At 44.1% G+C, this 19470-nt stretch overlaps 1 protein-coding gene and 1 long non-coding RNA gene across 2 annotated transcripts in view; one reads left to right on the top strand and one right to left on the bottom strand.

The window, feature by feature from the left end:
- LOC120025656 (mediator of RNA polymerase II transcription subunit 13-like) overlaps nt 1–6453 on the bottom strand; it is a 115605-nt gene extending 109152 nt beyond the window's left edge. The window contains exon 1 of the mRNA XM_038970203.1: nt 4853–6453. Within this exon, the coding sequence (XP_038826131.1) occupies nt 4853–4924 (72 nt within the window). The 5' untranslated portion in view covers nt 4925–6453. The remainder of the gene's footprint in view (nt 1–4852) is intronic.
- Nucleotides 6454–9166: 2713 nt separating this feature from the next.
- LOC120026412 lies at nt 9167–10083 on the top strand. The gene is made up of 2 exons (XR_005473085.1): nt 9167–9406; nt 9849–10083. It is a non-coding gene; the product is annotated as an uncharacterized LOC120026412 (long non-coding RNA).
- The last annotated feature ends 9387 nt before the right edge of the window (nt 10084–19470 follow it).

Below are 19470 nucleotides of genomic sequence, written 5' to 3'. Positions count from 1 at the left end.
ATTTTCAGTGCTGCAGTAACAAAGACCACAACGTCTGTATGACGTCTCTAGAGCATCTCTGGATGACACCTAATCCTCTCACAATCACAGCGTGTTTATCTCCAAAGGAAGCTTTAAAACACAGTGACAAGTTTACATATGAGAAATCGCATTATGGAAATCATGATAACATATTTACAAAAGTCAGCGTTATGGTGGAAAAACCGAGTGGTGAAATTATATTAAGTCGTGTGAAAAAGAGTGTGAGGGAAAAACTCAAAGTGTCACTGGAACAGTTGGAGTCCCTGTAATGGAGATAAAGACGGCAGCCCTGAATGAGGAGAGTCACAATGCTAGACATCCCCTCAGTAGCAGCCACGGCAGTGGCCTCTCTACAGCTCATTCCTGCCAATTCCCCTTTCCCACTCTCCCCTCTGTCGCCCTGAATGCAGGAACACCAGAGGGCTAAGAATAGCACACAGCTGGCACTGCAGGACTTACATATTTCACACTCAAGCCACAGTGCTCCAAAATATCTCCCCCCTACCCCATCCCATGCTGTCCCCATCTCTGTCCCCATCCCTGTCGGACCAGAGTGGCTCCCTGTCCCTTCTCTTTTATCCGTACTTTACCTCTCTGGCAGGGCCGAGACAGGTCCTGCTCAGACAAGATCCATGGCTCACCACTCAGGATTTATATCAAGGGATTGGTAGCGAAGAGAGGCCTCTTTCTCTGCCCTCCCCTCCCTCAATCATTGTGCCTCGCCCCCTTGGGAAGCGACAAGGCTCGTTAATAGATCGATTTGTAGTGGAGTAATTTATTGGGCCCGAGGTGGGAACTGTGTGTGTGTGTGTGTGTGTGTGTGTGTGTGTGTGTGTGTGTGTGTGTGTGTGTGTGTGTGTGTGTGTGTGTGTGTGTGTGTGTGTGTGTGTGTGTGTGTGAGAGAGAGAGAGAGAGAGAGAGAGTTGGTGGGGGGGTTAAGTGGGTCTGTGTTTAGCTAAGGATGTTATCCCCGAAGAATGATATAGAGGGACCAACCCCTACTGAGTTGAGCCCTGTTGCGCTGACAGGGATCCCCATGCAGTGACAGAGGGAGATTAGCCAGCTCCACAAACAGCCTCTCCAGGTGAGACCTGCACTAACTGTCACTACGCTAGCAGGGAGACCAGCCAAAGAGGGCTGGAGGAGGGTGTGTTTTGGCTACTAGAGCCCTGAGAGATAGAGAGCTATAGCTGGCAAGATAGAGAAAGACCATAGGGCATTGGACTGGAGATCTAGAGTTGGCGTCCCAGAAACCCTGGCTGGATACTCTTTTAGTCCTTAAAGGACAAAGTCCCGGTTAGGCATGTAGTAGTAATCCTTCAACATTTGAATACTGGCCACTAATATAGCTCCTTCTGAGCAGGGACACTAAGTTACCTAAATATAGTGAGCCCTCCTGTTCAATTGTATTACACAGCCCATTTCTTATTTTACTCCCCTCTCTCTTGATCTTTAGCGGTTGGTTATCATTATACATGCATGGAGCTCTATTGGAATACAGTTTGTCTAATGAGCACCTCTTAGCTGATCACATTATAACTCCACTTGACGACACTTAATTACCAGTGTTTCACTCCCCGCAGCCCTGTCTGGGGGACAGGAAAACTCTTTTAATTAAAGCAAGAGAATCCAACCTGTTTGTACACGCGTACATGTCCCTGTGTGTATGTCCTAGTGTGTTTGTGAATATTTTTATGAGTATAGTATGATATGTTTTTGTGTGTTTTTGCAAGCTTGTCTCTGTGTTTGCTTCCCCCTGTGTGTGTTAGGGTGTATGTGTGTGTGTTAGGGTGTATGTGTCTGTGTGTTAGGGTGTATGTGTGTGTGTTAGGGTGTATGTGTGTGTGTGTTAGGGTGTATGTGTGTGTGTTAGGGTGTATGTGTGTGCACACGCTGACGCTCCCTGCATCATAGGCTGTGCGCTCCTTGCGTTTCATATTTCAGCAGTGACTCGGGCATGAGTCATTGTAAAGAACCTGCCCAGCCTACAGAGTTACGGCCATGCTCTCTCTCTCTTTCTTTATTTCTCTCTCTTTCTTTCTCTCAAATGGGCTGAGGCTAGTGCTCAGGAAATGCATATCAAACATAGTACTTTCCTAAAAGGAAAACAGATTCCCCTGCTCCGCTCACTCTCTCACTCTCAAACCACTTTTTTTCCCCAGCAATAGAAAGAGACACATTCTTCTGCTTCAAACAAGACTGCTTAACTTCTGTCTTCATCCCTCTTTCTTATGCTCCTAGCTTCCCAGTTAATTTCTTCTCTGAGATATCAGCTTTTTCTGTCCTACCAGCTATTAATGATGCTGAGATGAATGTGAAAGAGATGTGTCTAGCGGTTGGGCCGAAAGTTTGCTCGTTCGAATCCCGAACCAACTAGGTGAAAAGTCTGTTGATGTGCCATTGAGCAAGGCACCTAAACCTAATTGCTCCTGTAAGTCGCTCTGGATAAGAGTGTGTGCTAAATGACTAAAATGTAAATGTGAAATGTCTCACAGTGCAATCGAAATAGGCTGACAGTAATCTGTTTTTAATAAAGATATGCTGCCTAGTACTATACTTGTTTGTTTTTTTATTGACGTGATAACATAGTAAATAATTCGGACAAGGTTACTGCACAGAGGAATTCTGCTCAACAGACTGTCAGAAAAGGGCTTTCGCTGGTAAAGCATCCTGAGACCGAGGTGTGAAAATATTTAACCATAACTTATCTACAGAAAATTGTCACCCATGTAAACACAATCAGACAAGTGACAAATACGATTGTACAGCCATAATATATGTATTAGTAGTAATATAATATCAATAGCGTATGAAAACATAACTCAAAACATAAATTGCAGCTTTTCTATTTGACCTTAGCACTCTGGAGTGAGTGATCTCCCCATCTCTCTCCCTCCTTAACAAGCCACTGGTTTGTCATTAGTGTTCATCTGACTCTAACTATCTAACAGTCATCACAGTGACTAACTGAAGAAGCAGACGTAGCTCTTCTCTCTCACCTTTCTAAAGCTGTTTACACAGACAGAGAGGGCATGCAGCCTTGCCAGCCCTCTGCACAGCGTGATAATGGAGGGGGGAGTCTTTTGGAGGGAAAACACAGTGCTTAGAAAGTTGACCAAAACATAATCACTGTTTAACTTTGTTTCCACAGCTGCGCTGAGAGACAGAGCCTGACAGAAGAGCTCTGGTGACTACACTAAAAGCACTGAGATTTGATCCGATTAAATTCATGTATACCAACAGAGAGCAGTAAATCAATCAGGAGGGCTTTTCTGAATTTGCACGGCATGGGATAAAACTCCCGCAAAGGTTTCCTTCCTCTCCACCCACACTCGCTGGCTGAATTGGTGGAATGGCTCACCTGCTGCCACAAACCCTCACAAACCACACTGAGAGCTTGACTGTAAACAGTGCCGTGTCAGAGGCACACTGCAGCTATAGTTGAACATGACTACCAGCATCATAATCTAAAACGCCCCCAAGACCCCTATTGTTGTTGTGGCTCCTTACCCCATGCCCAAACTCAATCCAATCCACATGCCTTCAGTGCATGGGGCGGCAGGTAGCCTAGTGGTTAGAGCATTGGGCCAGTAACCAAAAAGTTGCTAGATTGAATCTCCGAGCTGACAAGGTAAAAAAAATATGTTGTTCTGCCTCTGAACAAGGCAGTTAATCCACTGTTCCTAGCCTGTCATTGTAAATAAGAATTTGTTCTTAACTGACTTGCCTAGTTAAATAAAGGTTAAATTAAAAATGTATAAAGTGCAATGCAGTTAACTCAGTAAGTGCAAGGTCTCCCTCAGTGATAAACAATGTTGAGGAAAGTTTGGGATATGGAGGATTGGAATAGCTTCAAGGCAATAACAGAAAACTTGTGAATTCCGCTAATGCATGTAAGATGAGAGGTTTGTTTGGTGATCCGAGCAGAAAGTTACATATATTCTTCCAATAATGACTTTGAAAGTGGAGATTCTGTTGTCAACTTGAGATATGCTACTGTCTGGCAGACATGCTCATGTTTCCTTTCTAGTACGGAACACATTACTTCACCTCCACTTTGGGTAGGGGGTTAAGGGTTTAATAACTTGTGTTTGGATACCTCTCGTTTCACATTAATCCAGATATGCAAATTTCCCTTCTGTGTCATAACCTGCTACTGTTGAATGCTCTGTTGTGTTTGAGCAGTAGCCTAGGCATCGCTACAATTATACAATTATTTGCAGAACATCAAGATATGTCTCGCATTTTCCCTCCAACTCAAAAAATCTTTGAGAGGCTACAGTGGAAATGCTCTTTCCAAATCAGTTGTTGAGAAGTGAAGTTTGGGGAAAGTGTTCCAAATTTGAGTATACATCTTAAAAAGCGTATTCTTCATTATTTCGGTCTGTCTTGATTTTGAAGTAGGTCTATGTCTGCTAGTCAATGTCTTTACACGTCACAATGTCACATAACTATGCTGCCTTTGATGTTGGCTAAGAAAAAAAACAATAGTGACATAATTTGGATAATTTAAAATAAATTATAGACCCAGAAATTAGTGTGACATTAATAATAAACTGACAATATTACTATTTATGAGGCTGCATATATTTGAACAGGCTACAAAACAATGTGGTGTTAAAGCCTCTGAAGTATTATCTATTATCATAACACGTTTAGTGATAAAATATGGTCGTTTTCCCGGCCCAGTAGCTCGAGTTAATGATTGGCTAATAACGGCACCGACAATTGGTTCACCTTTGTACTGCGAGTGCAGATCTAAGCGTGCCTACTACCGTATCACGCCTCGTTCGTGTGTCTTTATGTGCACCGATTATTTGTTTTACTGTACCAGAGAGAAGAGGTTGGAGTGGCAGTCTTCAAGGCTTGCCCCGTTAGCCACCCAATTCGCTGCCGTAGTCATAATCGTCCGCCGTTCGGGTCGTCAGTACTGGGCATGTCGAAATCCTTGATCGGTAACAAGACCGAGTAGTGGTGGCAAATCGGTTCCCTCACAAGTATGCCACACCACCGCCAAAACACGGGTAATTGTCTAACAGATCAATGGCTAACCTTAAGTAGCCCAAATATTTTGTCAACTGTCATAAAAAAAAGAACCCGTCTGAACAGAGGGTGTATTCAAAGAAAGGATTCTAAATGTATCAATAACCACATTTGATTGTATAGCCTACCAAAACGAATGGTTTGTTTTTGTACATCCAAGTGTGTTCGCAGATCAGAACATTGTTACTGTCCAGCTCAGGCGATCCAAACCTGATCATTGTCAAACGCAGAAAGCATGTAGGCTAGGCTAAAATGTATCCGTGTCTTAATCCATGGAGAAAAATGTCCATCCGTGTCCATGCCAGTCTTTCCGATGATACTTTAATGATTAAATAATAGTGTAATCCATGCGAAGTAGATCGATTATTTTCTTCCTGAGCGGAAAAATCCATCAAAATGCGTGGTTAGTCCGAAAACTTCTTATAGAAAAACGCTGTAGTTTATTACGCGTGTATTATCCACTAATTAAACACTACTAAATGGACCGTTTAGGTGTCGAAGACCAGTCTGTTGCAAATTGCATGCAAGAAATCTGAATTCGATTCCGTCAGCCCCCACAAGGCAAGCTGATGCACCAGTTGTGATAGTTTTCGAGAATTGCATGCGCTATTAATAGCTTTCTTTCTTAACACCACCGTTCCCCTCACAATGTAGCCTACCACATACAACAGGCAACTGTGAACAGGAATGTTTAATCCTTGTTTCACTTTGCAAATAACGTCAGACTGCAGACAAGCGAGGCTAAAAATAAAGGTTGCTCTTTCGTCGGGTAATCCAAGGTGGACCGCAAGAGAGTTGATGGTCTCGCAACCAAAAAGGCTATTAAATGTGTCAATTTTAAACGTTTTCGTATTCTTCATCGAAAAAAAGTATGCTCCGTCCAACAGCAGGAAAACGGCAGCAGCAGACCGAGGTTAAAAAAGATCCTTCCTTCCTTTCTGTTTTATATCATTACCAAATGTCCTCCCAGTCTCCCAGCAATTAACTATAGACCTTAAAATATTTGTTTAGCTTGAAATAACAGTAGATGCAATAATGTATCCAAGAAAACGTTGATAATCCAGCAATGGTGACAATCCTTATCTGACGTTATGATGATCAAATAAATGTTTCACGCTGGTCAGGAGTCCAGTCTCGTTATCTCCCTTAAAAAAAACATACCTTTTTTAAAAACGTGTTCCCTCTTAAGGCAAGATTTATGATTGATTAAAAATAATCAATTAAAACGTCGATTATATGCGATGTTTCTCATCAAGGAATTCAGAAGCAACGAATCCCTTTCCAGGCATTGTTTATGTCTCAGTCAGTGTCTTTTCTGTAATATTCGTATGAAAGCGTATGTGAGTAGGCTATGTATAAATATGTGTGGCTCACTCTGTATGTGAGCGTACTGAGTGCTTACGCGAACAGCCGCTAGCAGCGTCGCGCACTATCTGCCAGCCCACCACGCATAGCAATGTAATGGCGGCCGGCAGTTTACGAGAGACTCGCTTTCCCATTTGGCCAAGTAGAGTCCTCACGTGATCAAAGCAAGGGATTACAGCACTGTTTAGAATCTTTGATACAGGCTTTGATGCGACGCTAGAGGCGCCAGTGGCTTTCACTGACAATCAGCTCTCATCGAAGCACATCACACATCATCTCCCTAACTGTTACAGTGTAGGCTATTCATATGAGTGTTACATTGGTACATTGTTACACCTAACAATATAAGACAATATAACTGTGTTGTCATGTGTTTCTGCCTTGATATGTTGTTGTTTTAGTTCTCTCTTTATGTAGTGTTGTGTCTCTCTTGTTGTGATGTGTGTTTTGTCCTATATTTATATTGTATTTCTTTTTTTAATCCCAGTCCCCGTCCACGCAGGAGGCCTTTTGGTAGGCCATCATTGTAAATAAGAATTTGCTCTTAACTGACTTGCCTAGTTAAATAAAGGTTAAATAAAATAAATGAATAACTGGTGCAGTAAATGTATCAATGGAATTATTACCAGGCCTACACATGTTAGTATTACATCACAGTTGCATTTCCTTCATTGTTAAATGGTAAGAGACTGTTGCATTATCATTATTACATAATGTAACCAGTCACAGTAGAGCATATCTACAGTGACCCCAGGGCCAGGGGATGTCATAATCAATGAGTGGAAGCCAGAATCAATGACATCCATGAGAGTGTCACAGTAAGTGTCACTACACCTTGTCATCTTTCCTTTTTTTTGCCCTCAGAGCAGCCTCAATTCATCTGGGCATGGACTCTACAAGGTGGCGAAACCGTTCCACAGGGATGCTGGGCCATGTTGACTCCAATGCTTACCACAGTTGTGTCAAGTTGGATGGATGTCCTGTAGGTGGTGGACCCTTCTTGATACACACAGGAAACTGTTGAGCGTGAAAAACCACGCAGCGGTGCAGTTCTTGACACAAACCGGTGCGCCTGGCACCTACTACCATACCCTGTTCAAAGGCACTTAAATATTTTGTCTTGCCCATTCACCCTCTGAATTGCACACATATACAATCCATGTCTTAATTGGCTTAAAAATCTGTCTAAAATTATAAGGGGGGGTTCTACTAAACTGACATATGGAATTGTTTTAAGATATTTATACCATGGATCATTTAGATATTTGATTTTGAATGTTAGCACCTCTGTATGTATTTTTTTTAAATATACAAAAATTATTTGATAAAAAATTGCATTTGGCCCATAGAAATGCATTGAATAATACATTCCTAAATAGCAAAAATATATATATACAGTTGAAGTTGGAAGTTTACATACACCTTAGCCAAATACATTTAAACTTAGTTTTTCACAATTCCTGACATTTAATCCAAGTAAAAATTCCCTGTCTTAGGTCAGTGAGTATCACCACTTTATTTTAAGAATGTGAAATGTCAGAATAATAGTACAGAGAATTATTTATTTTAGCTTTTATTTCTTTCATCACATTCCCAGTGGGTCAGAAGTTTACATACACTCAATTAGTATTTGGTAGCATTGCCTTTAAATTGTTTAACTTGGGTCAAACGTTGCGGGTAGCCTTCCACAAGCTTCCCACAATAAGTTGGGTGAATTTTGGCCCATTCCTCCTGACAGAGCTAGTGTAACTGAGTCAGGTTTCTAGGCCTCCTTGCTCGCACACGCTTTTTCAGTTCTGCCCACAATTTTTCTATGGGATTGAGGTCAGGGCTTTGTGAAGGCCACTCCAATACCTTGACTTTTTGACCCTTAAGCCATTTTGCCACAACTTTGGAAGTATGCTTGGGGTCATTGTCCATTTGGAAGATCCATTTGCGACCAAGCTTTAACTTCCTGACTGATGTCTTGTGATGTTGCTTCAATATATCCACATCATTTTACATCCTCATGATGTTATCTATTTTGTGAAGTACACCAGACCCTCCTACAGAAAAGCACCCCCACAACATGATGCTGCCACCCCCGTCCTTCACGGTTGGGATGGTGTTCTTCGGCTTGCAAGCATCCCCCTTTTTCCTCCAAACATAACAATGATCATTATGGCCAAACAGTTCTATTTTTGTTTCATCAGACCAGAGGACATTTCTCCAAAAAGTACGATCTTTATCCGCATGTGCAGTTGCAAACCGTAGTCTGGCTTTTTTATGGCGGTGTCACAGCCATTGGAAAAAGAGGACCAAGGTGCAGCGTGGTGAGCGTACATACTTTTAATAGTAGATGTCGCCAACAAAACAATAAACAATACCAAAACAAACAGTGAAGCTTAAGGCAATGTGCCATAAAACAAAGTTAACTTCCCACAAAGACAGGTGGGAAAAAAGGCTACCTAAGTATGGTTCCCAATCAGAGACAACGATAGACAGCTGTCCCTGATTGAGAACCATACCCGGCCAAAACATAGAAATAGAAAATCATAGAAACACAAAACATAGAATGCCCACCCCAACTCACGCCCTGACCAAACCAAAATAGAGACATAAAAAAGATCTCTAAGGTCAGGGCGTGACAGGCGGTTTTGGAGCAGTGGCTTCTTCCTTGCTGAGAGGCCTTTCAGGTTATGTTGATATAGGACTTGTTTTACTGTGGATATAGATTATTTTGTACCTGTTTCCTCCAGCATCTTCACAAGGTTCTTTGCTGTTGTTCTGGGATTGATTTGCACTTTTCACACCAAAGCACGTTCCATTCTAGGAGACAGAATGCGCATACTTACTGAGAGGTATGATGACTGTGTGGTCCCATGGTGTTTATACTTGCGTTCTATTGTTTGTACAGATGAACGTGGTACCTTCAGGCGTTTGGAAATTGCTCCCAAGGATGAACCAGACTTGTGGAGGTCTACAATTTTTTTCTGAGGTATTTGGCTGATTTCTTTTTATTTTCCCATGATGTCAAGCAAAGAGTTTGAAGGTAGGCATGAAATACATCCACAGGTACACCTCCAATTGACACAAATTGTCACATCTGCTCCCACTACGCCCTCTGGTGTCCATCCGGTGTCGTCCTAACCTGCAGTTCTCCCCCTGTATACACTCTCTCTCTCTCTCTCTCTCTCTCTCGCTTGGTGTGATTGTGTGGTTGGAGACAGGTGTGCTGGAGTCAGAGCAGATCCCTACCAGCTGCAAATTGTCCCATAAATCAAGACCTCTACATATACTCATTCCTGCCACCTCCACTCTGCCAGATCGTAATCTCTGCTCAGTCAGTTGTTATCCTAGCCTTTTTGTCAGTTCTCAAGATCCTGTTGCCCTGCTGTGCTTGTTTCCCTGCCTTACACCGTTTTGTCTTCTCGTTGCAGTACTGCTCTGTCTCTGGCTCCTGTCTCCTGTACCACGTCTCACCACCAACCACCTTGCTCTAGACTTCACTCACCACCACCTTGGATTCCCCTCAGGACTTGTTTACCCTGTTCAACTCAGTCAACTACAACCTCACTCTACACTTCGGGTTTTTCTGCAACTCATCTGAGCTACCCCGGTTCTGCACTCCATATCTCTCTGTGTACAATAAACATTTTGGTTCATTCATCCCTGCTTCTGCATCTGAGTCCGTTCTTGGCTTCCCCTGTGTTCGCTCCGCATAACAGTACGATCTGGCCATAAGATGAACCCAGCCGACTCCAACTCCTCACCAAATTCTTGTTGGTCAAGGCAGCCTTCTGGACCAACATGACCAAGCCCTGAAAACCCTGCTGGAGAACATCAAGGAGTTTTCACGGAGCCTGTCTGACCTACAGGTCCGAACCTCCGTCCAGAATTCACAACCTGTCTCCAGTTCCTCTTCTCCACTCCGGGAGCATTTTGTTCCGACTCCTGAGCACTATGATGGCAATCTTGGGCTTTGCAGAGCCTTTCTTGTACAATTTTCACTAGTGTTTGAGGAACAGCCCTACTTTTATGCTAGTGAACGCGGCAAAATTAATTTTTTGATTGGCTGCCTTCGGGGAGCAGCGCTCTCCTGGGCCACTGCGGTTTGAGAGAGACAGTCATCTATCTGCTTCTCTTACAGTGGATTCACAGATGAGATGAGGAAGGTATTCAACCACCCGGTCTGTGGAAAGGATGCTGCTAAACGATTTCTGTCCCTTCGTCAAGGTTCTCAGAGTGTGGCTGAGATGACATGTGAGTTCCGCACCCTCGCCGTAGAGAGCGGCTAGAATGACGAGGCCCTTCAGGGAGCGTTCCGGAACGCACTCACTGAGACCCTCAAGGACTAGTTTTTATCCAGAGAGGAGCCTGAGGGACTTGACAAACGAATTTCTCTCACTATCCGCATTGACAACCGTCTCTGTGAGCGTCGGAGGGAGAGGGGAGGTAGGGTTGCATGTCCCATAACGTCTGCTTCTGTGCCTTGCTCAATTTCTTCGACTGCATCACATCACCAGGCAGGTTCCAATCCTGAACCCATGCAGCTCGGCCGGACTCGTCTATCTCCAGAGGAGAGGCAGAGGCATATCAGTACTAGGAGCTGTCTGTATTGTGGCCACGTTGGTCACCTGGTCTCCACTTGTACCCTGTGTCCAGCAAAAGAGAGGGCTCAGCAGTAGTGGGGGATATACTGTTGAGCCAAATCACCTGCCCATCATCTCCCAGACCCCTGCTTGAGGCCAACCTTCTGTGGCAGAACCAGGTTTTTCCTCTGCCTGCTCTCATCGATTCAGGCGCCGACGAGAGTTTTCTGGACAGAGGGGTTGTTAAGCAGTTGGGCCTGGACACTGTTTTGCTTGATTCACCTCTGGAAGCCAACGCTCTCAATGGAAGCTATTCTTCCGTGTTTTGGAGAGAACTGTTCCTGTTATCCTGCGTCTCTCTGGTAATCACCAGGAAAAGATCAGTTTCCATATCATCGACTGTTCTCACTCACCTCTGGTTCTGGGCCATCCATGGTTAAAGCTACACAACCCACAGATTGACTGATCTACCGGAAGGGTTACTACATTTTGCCATTCTAATTGTCTACATTCTGCCCTTCCTCCTGCCTTGTCTGCACCCCAGTCCATTCCAGAACCCCCAGACCTGTCTTCTGTTCCTCCAGAATATCACGGTCTAGCGCCTGTATTCAGCAAGCACCACACCCCATCTCTGCCGCCTCATCGGCCTTACGACTGTGCTATCGAGCTTCAGCCTGGAGCTCCTCTCCCTAGTAGCAGGATGTATAACCTCTCTCGCCCCGAGCAAGAGGCCATGGAAGAATACATCCAGGACTCACTGGCTGTCGGACATGTCAGGCCTTCTTCCTCTCCGGTGGGAGATGGATTTTTCTTTGTCAAGAAGGACGGGTCACTGAGGCCATGCCTAGACTTCTGTGGGTTGAATAGTATCACCGTCAGGAATACGTATCCCTTGCCACTTATCAGTTCTGCTTTTGCCCCCCTCCATGGTGCCACAGTATTTACTAAACTGGACCTTCGGAATGCCTACCACCTTGTCCGCATCAGAGAGGGAGACGAGTGTGAAAATGGCGTTCAACACACCACTTGGACATTTTGAGTACCTCGTTATGCCTTTTGGCCTCACTAACACCCCGGCTGTTTTTCAGGGCCTGGTGAATGATGTTCTGAGGGATGTCATTGGGCGTTTTGTTTTTGTCTATGTGGATGACATTCTTATTTTTTCGAAGGACATTGAGGCTCACAAGCAACACGTCCACCAAGTTCTCCAAAGGCTATTGGAGAATAAGCTATTTGTCAAGGCTGAGAAATGTGAGTTTCATGTTTCCTCTGTGTCCTTCTTGGGTTACATTATTGCTCAAGGACGGCTACGAAGGGACCCTGCCAAGGTTAGGGCAGTCGGAGTGGCCTGTGCCCGGGAATCTGAAGCAGCTACAGCGTTTTCTGGGGTTTGCTCATTTTTATAGACGATTCATCCGTGACTACAGTCGTTTGGCAGCTCCTCTCACCTCAACCTCCACTCCATTCCACTGGTTCCCCGAGGCAGAGGCAGCATTCCGGGAACTCAAGCACCGCTTCACTTCTGCTCCTATCCTTACCCAGCCAGACCCAGAACTCCAGTTCGTCCTCGAGGTGGACGCTTCCGACACCAGGGTAGGTGCAGTCCTGTCTCAACGTTCTGCCCCGGATCAGAAGCTCCATCCTTGTGCCTTGTCCCGCAAGCTCTCACCTGCAGAGAGAAATGTTGACTTAGGCAACCGGGAACTCTTAGCTGTTAAGATGGATCTTAAGGAGTGGCGTCACTAGTTAGAGGGTTCAGTACTTCCCTTCATTGTGTGGACGGATCATAAAAATCTAGCCTACATCCAGACCGCCAAACGTCTCAACTCTCGGCAGGCCAGGTGGGCATTGTTTTTTGGAAGATTCAACTTCACACTCACTTATCGCCCCGGATCTAAGAATACCAAGCCTGATGTCCTCTCTCGTCAGTTCACCGCAGACAACAAAAGTTCAGAGCCTGAGACCATTATGCCATCCTCCTGCATCGTTGCTGCTGTCTCCTGGGAGATTGAGTCTCGTGTTCGTCAGGCTCAGCTGAACCAGCCTGATCCTAGAAACGGCCCTTGTAAGGCTCTGTTTGTGCCAGATTCAGTTCGTTCTTCAATGGGCCCATTCTACTCACCTCACCTGTCACCTTGGCATGAACCGGACAGTCGCCTTCCTGCGTCAGCAATTTTGTGGCCCACCATGGAGAGAGACACTCGGGAATTCATATCAGCCTGCTCAGTCTGTGCCCGGAATTAAACCTCCACCAAACCTACATCTGGTCTGCTTCATCCTCTTCCCATACCTAGTCGCCCCTGGTCACACATAGCTTTGGGCTTCGTCACTGGGCTTCCTACATCAAATGGTAACTCAGACATCCGCACTATTATTGACCGATTTTCTAAAGTGGCTCACTTCATTCCCCTCTCCAAGCTTCCGTTCTCCAGGGAGACTGCGGACCTGTTGGTATCCCATGTTTTGCAGCTGCATGGAATCTCCAGTGACATTGTTTCTGACAGAGGACCCCAGTTCACATCCCAGGTATGGAGAGCCTTCTGCACAGCTCTGGGTATTAACCTCTCTAGGGTATGTGGGACGGTAGCGTCTCACCTCGTCAACAGCCAGTGAAACTGCAGGGCGCCAAATTCAAAACGACAGAAATCCCATAATTCAAATTCCTCAAACATACATGTATTTTACACCATTTTAAAGATACACTTGTTGTAAATCCAGCCACAGTGTCCGATTTCAAAAAGGCTTTACGATGAAAGCAAACCAAACTATTATGTTAGGTGAGTGCCTATTCACAGAATAACACAGCCATTTTTCCAGCCAAAGAGAGGATTCACAAAAAGCAGAAATATGATAAAATGAATCACTAACCTTTGATCTTCATCAGATGACACTCATAGGACTTCATGTTACACAATACATGTATGTTTTGTTCGGTAAAGTTCATATTTATATCCAAAAATCTGAGTTTATATTGGCGCGTTACGTTCAGTAGTTCCAAAACATCCGGTGATTTTGCAGAGAGCCACATCAATTTACAGAAATACTCATTATAAAATGTTGATGAAAATACAAGTGTTATGCATGGAATTTTAGATGCACTTCTCCTTAATGCAACCGCTGTGTCAGATTTCAAAAAAGCTTTACGGAAAAAGCAAACCATGCAATAATCTGAGGTCGGCGCTCAGAGCCCAAACAAGCCAAAAAGATATCCGCCATATTGTGCAGTCAACAGAAGTCAGAAATAACATTATAAACATTCAATTACCTTTGATGATCTTCATCAGAATGCACTCCCAGGAATCCCAGTTCCACAATAAATGTTTTGTTCGATAATGTCCATCATTTATGTCCAAATTCCTCCTTGTTGTTCTAGCGTTCAGTACACTTTCCAAACTCACGACGCGCGGGCAAGTCCAGCCGGAAGTACGGACGATAAGTTAAAAAAGTTATATTACAGTCCGTAAAAACATGACAAACGAAGTATTGAATCAATCTTTAGGATGTTTTTAACATAAATCTTCAATAATGTTCCAACCGGAGAATTCCTTTGTCTTCAGAAGTGCGATGTAACAGAGCTCGCTCTCACATGAACACGCATGGTCAGCGCATGTTCAGGTCATGGTAGACCTTACTCAATCCCCTCCACAGCTCTGGGTATTAAGGTCAGCCTTTCATCTGGATATCACCCCCAGACCAACGTACAGACCGTGCGGGCCAACCAGGAGTTGGAAACTGCTATACGCTGTGTTACTTCAGCTAAGCCTTCCTCCTGGAGTGCCCAGCTATCCTGGGTGAAATATTCCCACAACACCCTCATCAACACCTCACCAGGTATGTCTCCCTTTGAGTGTGCTCTGGGTTACCAACCTCCCTTGTTCCCTGCCCAAGAGGTTGAAGTAGCGGTGCCCTCAGTCCAGGACCACATGCGCCGTTGTCGTCGCACCTGGAGGAGGGCCCGGGCTGCTCTTCTTCGTGCCTCCGCCAGGACCCAATCCAAGGCTAACCGTCGTCGTGCTGCAGCTACAGTCTACACTTCAGGCCAAAGGGTATGGCTTTCTTCGAAGGACTTGCCTCTAAATGTTGTTTCGAAAAAACTAGCTCCCCGATTCATTGGCCCCTTTGAGATTGATCATGTCATAAACCCCTCTGCTGTTCATCTAAAACTCCCTGACTCTCTCAAAATTCACCCCACCTTCCATGTATCACTAATCAAACCAGTCTACTCCAGTCCTTTGTCCCCTCCTGCAGCTGATCCTCCACTCCCTCGTCTTATCGACGACCATCCTGCCTATACGGTCCAACGGCTTTTGAATGTGCGCCGTCGGGGCTACGGGTGGCAGTATCTGGTGGACAGGGAAGGATACGGGCCTGAGGAGCGTAGCTGGGTGCCCTGTCGTCACATTCTGGATCCCTCCCTCTTACAGGATTTTTACACCTCACACCCAGACAAGCCGGGTCGTGCGCCAGGTGGCGTCTGTAGAGGGGGGGTATTGTTACATCTGCTCCCACTACGCCCTCTGGTGTCCATCCGGTGTCGTCCTAGCCTGCAGTTCTCTCTCTCTCGGTGTGGTTGTTTACCCTGTTCAACTCAGTCAACTACAACCTCACTCTACACTTCGGGTTTTTCTGCAGCTCATCTGAGCTACCCCGGTTCTGCACTCCATATCTCTCTGTGTACAATAAACATTTTGGTTCATTCATCCCTGCTTCTGCATCTGAGTCCGCTCTTGGCTTCCCCTGTGTTCGCTCCGCGCAACACCAATTATGTCATTTAGCCTAAACTTCTGACCCACTGGAATTGTGAGTGAAATAATCTGTCTGTAAACAATTGTTGGAAAAATGCACAAAGTAGATGTCCTAACCGACATGTCAAAACTATAGTTTGTTAACAAGAAATTTGTGGAGTGGTTGAAAAACAATTTTTTTTTTTTTTTTTTTTTCAATTTAAAGTTTTATTAAGGTTTCAATCAACCAACCAAACACATTCCACATTCACAGATGTGACAGACTTAAAAAAAAAAATGATAATAATAATAAAAGATTGTTATATATATATATATATATATATACATACATACACACACACACACACACACACACACACACACAAATAATAATTATAACAAAATTTAAAATATAGAACTTGCAGCAGCACTATCAAGGTTCTTATTAGCTATTTCCAGCCTTAGCTGAGATGACGAGCCAATAATTAGTTTTTTAGATTTTACAGCACCTTACACAACACTCATCTGCTCATCTCCCTGATCCCCCCCATTCACTCTGTCCAATTTGAAATATAGTTGAGTAGTGGAGACCAGAGTCTATCAAACTTGGGCTCTCTTGTGGAGGTCATAAGTGAGCTTTTCAAGAGGGAGAAAGTCAACAATCTGGTCAATCCACATTTTAAATGTAGGAGAGGTACTAGAGGCCCACAATAGAAGAATACATTTCTTAGCAAAGTATGTAATGGTCATGAGCAAATTTTCTCTGTCAGGATCAAGAACAAAGTCCTGCTGGGCATTAAGAAGATAGAAACACGGGGTCATATCAAACTGTACATCTAGTATGTTCTGTGCAGCAGTATGTATAGATTGCCAAAATCTGGCAATCTCTCTACAGCTCCAAAATACATGCATATAGGTTCCACTTTCAGAGGTACATCTTTTACAGTTAGGAAAAATGTCTGTTTTCATTTTATGGAGTCTCAAGGGAGTGTAATAAAATTTGTACAAAAATGTGTAATTAGATTCTTTCATTTTTACATTAGTAGAGGAGCAGTATACCCTGTCGCAAACCTCCGCCCATAACTCATCACTGATAGTCAGACCAAGGTCCTTTTCCCAGATTATTTTCAAAGGAGTAAAGGAGGATCCTCCTTTCTCAGAAAGGAGTCTATAGATATAGGATATTTTCCCTTTAATGGATTGTGCTGTGACAAGAAGGGTTTCAACTTCATTCAACTGAGTTCTAAACCTCCTCTTGGAAGTAAATGAGGAGATGACATGTCTAATTTGAAGATTTTTTTTTTTTAAATGGGATCTTGGCACATTGAATTCACTGCAGAGCTCTTGAAAGGATTTCAGTGTAGTGGTCTTCTGATGAAATAGGTCTGAAAAGGTCCTGATTCCTAGAGTATGCCAAAGATTAAAGTTGGCATCCCTCAGGGCTTTTGGCAAGTCTGGGTTGCCTACTATAGGCGAGTGAGAACATATTTGGGAGGAGATGCCCAGGTATTTCTTACAGTCCCTCCACGCTAGTAGGGTGCTGTAAATCACAAATGTTTTGGCTATGTTGCCCACTTCACTAAAGTTATTAATGAATATAGTTGAGCTTAGTGGCAATGAACCACAGGATTGGGCTTCTATCTGGATCCACGTTGACTCTTGTCTGTTTGTGATCCATGTTAGCATGTTGCGGATTTGGGCAGACCAGTAGTACAATTGAAGGGAGGGAAGGGCAAGACCACCCTTAGATTCAGGTTTCGATAGAGTGGAGAGCTTGATCCTAGGTTTTTTATTGCCCCATATAAATTTGGTGATGCTTTGGTTAATTGTTTTGAAAAAGGAAGCTGGGAGATAGCATGGGAGCATCTGAAATAAATAGTTCAGTCTAGGGAGGATGTTCATACGGATTACATTAATTCTTCCTACTAAGCTAATTGGGAGGGAGATCCAGGTTTGGAGGTTGTTCTTGATTCGATCCAGGAGTGGACGATAATTCTCCTTGAAAAGCCTATTCAGATCTGGTGTTATGAATATCCCAAGGTATTGAAACCCCTGTGTCTTCCATTGGAATGGGCATAGTGTCTTCATAGAACTGGTGAGTGTAATATTGAGAGGGCAGACAGTGGATTTGTTAAAATTAATCTTATAACCTGAAAACGTGCCATACTGAGCAATTGTGTCTAAAATGGGAGGAAGGGATTTCTCAGGGTTGGATATGTAGAGCAAGACATCATCCGCGTAAAGCGAAATCTTGTGCTGCAGGCCGCCTGCAGGAACACCCATAATACTTGGATTGCTCCTTATCAACTCTGCCAGAGGCTCCGCCCCCAACAAGTAGAGCAGGGGGGACAGCGAGCACCCTTGTCTTGTGCCCCCTGCCAAAGGGAATCTGTCAGAGTTCAGTCCGTTAGTAGTCACCATGGCATTTGGATGAGAGTATAGTGATTTGATCCATTTAATAAAGTTTGGGCCCATATTGAACTTTTCTAAGACTGAGAACAGAAAGCTCCACTCCATCCTGTCGAATGCCTTCTCAGCATCCAGTGAAGCCAGCAGGACAGGGGTCTTCTGTGCGTTTACTTGATCAATAATATCAAAAAGACGGCGAATGTTATCAGAAGAGTATCTGTCTCTAATAAATCCAGTTTGGTCCGCTTTTATTATTTTGGGAAGAAGAGTGTTTAGTCTTTTGGCGAGCAATTTGGTAATTATTTTGTAGTCGAAATACAACAAGCTTATGGGCCGGAAGGAGGAGCAGGATAGGGGGTCCTTGTCTTTTTTGAGCAACACTGTAATGCGAGCTGTGTGCATTGAGTCTGGGAGAACTCCGTTTTTGCAAAAATCCTCCAGCATTGGCATGAAAATAGGGCTAAGCTGGGGCCAAAAAGCTTTGTAGAACTCTCTGGGGAATCCATCTGGGCCTGGGGACTTGTTAGGTGGCATGGAGGTAATTGCCTCCAGGATCTCCTCAGGAGTGAAGGGGGAGTTGAGATCTTCTTGGTCGGTCTCTGATAGTTTAGGTAGCGAGATTCCCTCTAGGAAGGAGGGGAGTTCTGCCTCCGTGTGTTTTCTTTCAGAGGTATATAGTTTGCAGTAAAAATCATGAAAAGTTAAATTGATCTTTTTTGGGTCATATGTGACCTCATCCTCTGCTGTTCGGATAGCCATAATTGTACGCTCTGACTGCTCTTTTTTTAATTGATAAGCAAGCAATCTACTAGGCCTATTGCTATACTCATGGTATTTCTGTTTAGTAAAGAAAACTATTTTTTTAATCTCCCGAGTATAGTCCAAATTCAGTTTGGCTTTGGCTGCTTTAAGTTGACTCCAGGAGGTGCTGTCTGGGGATTGTTTATGTACTTTTTCACAGCGTTCCAGCTCCCTCTCCAGATCTAGCCTGTGTGCTTCCATTGCTTTTTTCTTAGAGGAAGCATATGCAATTAGATGACCTCTTAGTGTGGCTTTAGCAGCGTCCCACATTGTGGCCGGAGAAACAGGAGAATCTTTGTTGTCTTGTGTGTAGTTGTCTATCCATGTAGTTACCAATGTATGGAATGCTTCGTTTGATAGCATGGAGGTGTTGAATTTCCAGCTCTTTGACCTCGGGATGTTTTTGCGGAGGTCAAAGCGGAGGTGGACAAAGGCGTGATCCGAAAGCGCTATGGGTCCGATTGTACACGTGGCTGAATTTATTAAACTCTTTGGGATAAAAATGTAATCTATACGGGAGTAGGTGTTATGGACAT

The sequence above is a fragment of the Salvelinus namaycush genome, chromosome 31 (assembly GCF_016432855.1).
Source record: "Salvelinus namaycush isolate Seneca chromosome 31, SaNama_1.0, whole genome shotgun sequence".
Classification (NCBI taxonomy): domain Eukaryota; kingdom Metazoa; phylum Chordata; class Actinopteri; order Salmoniformes; family Salmonidae; genus Salvelinus; species Salvelinus namaycush.
The sequence above is the reverse complement of the archived record's forward strand: the minus strand, read 5'-3'. Positions and strand labels throughout refer to the sequence as shown.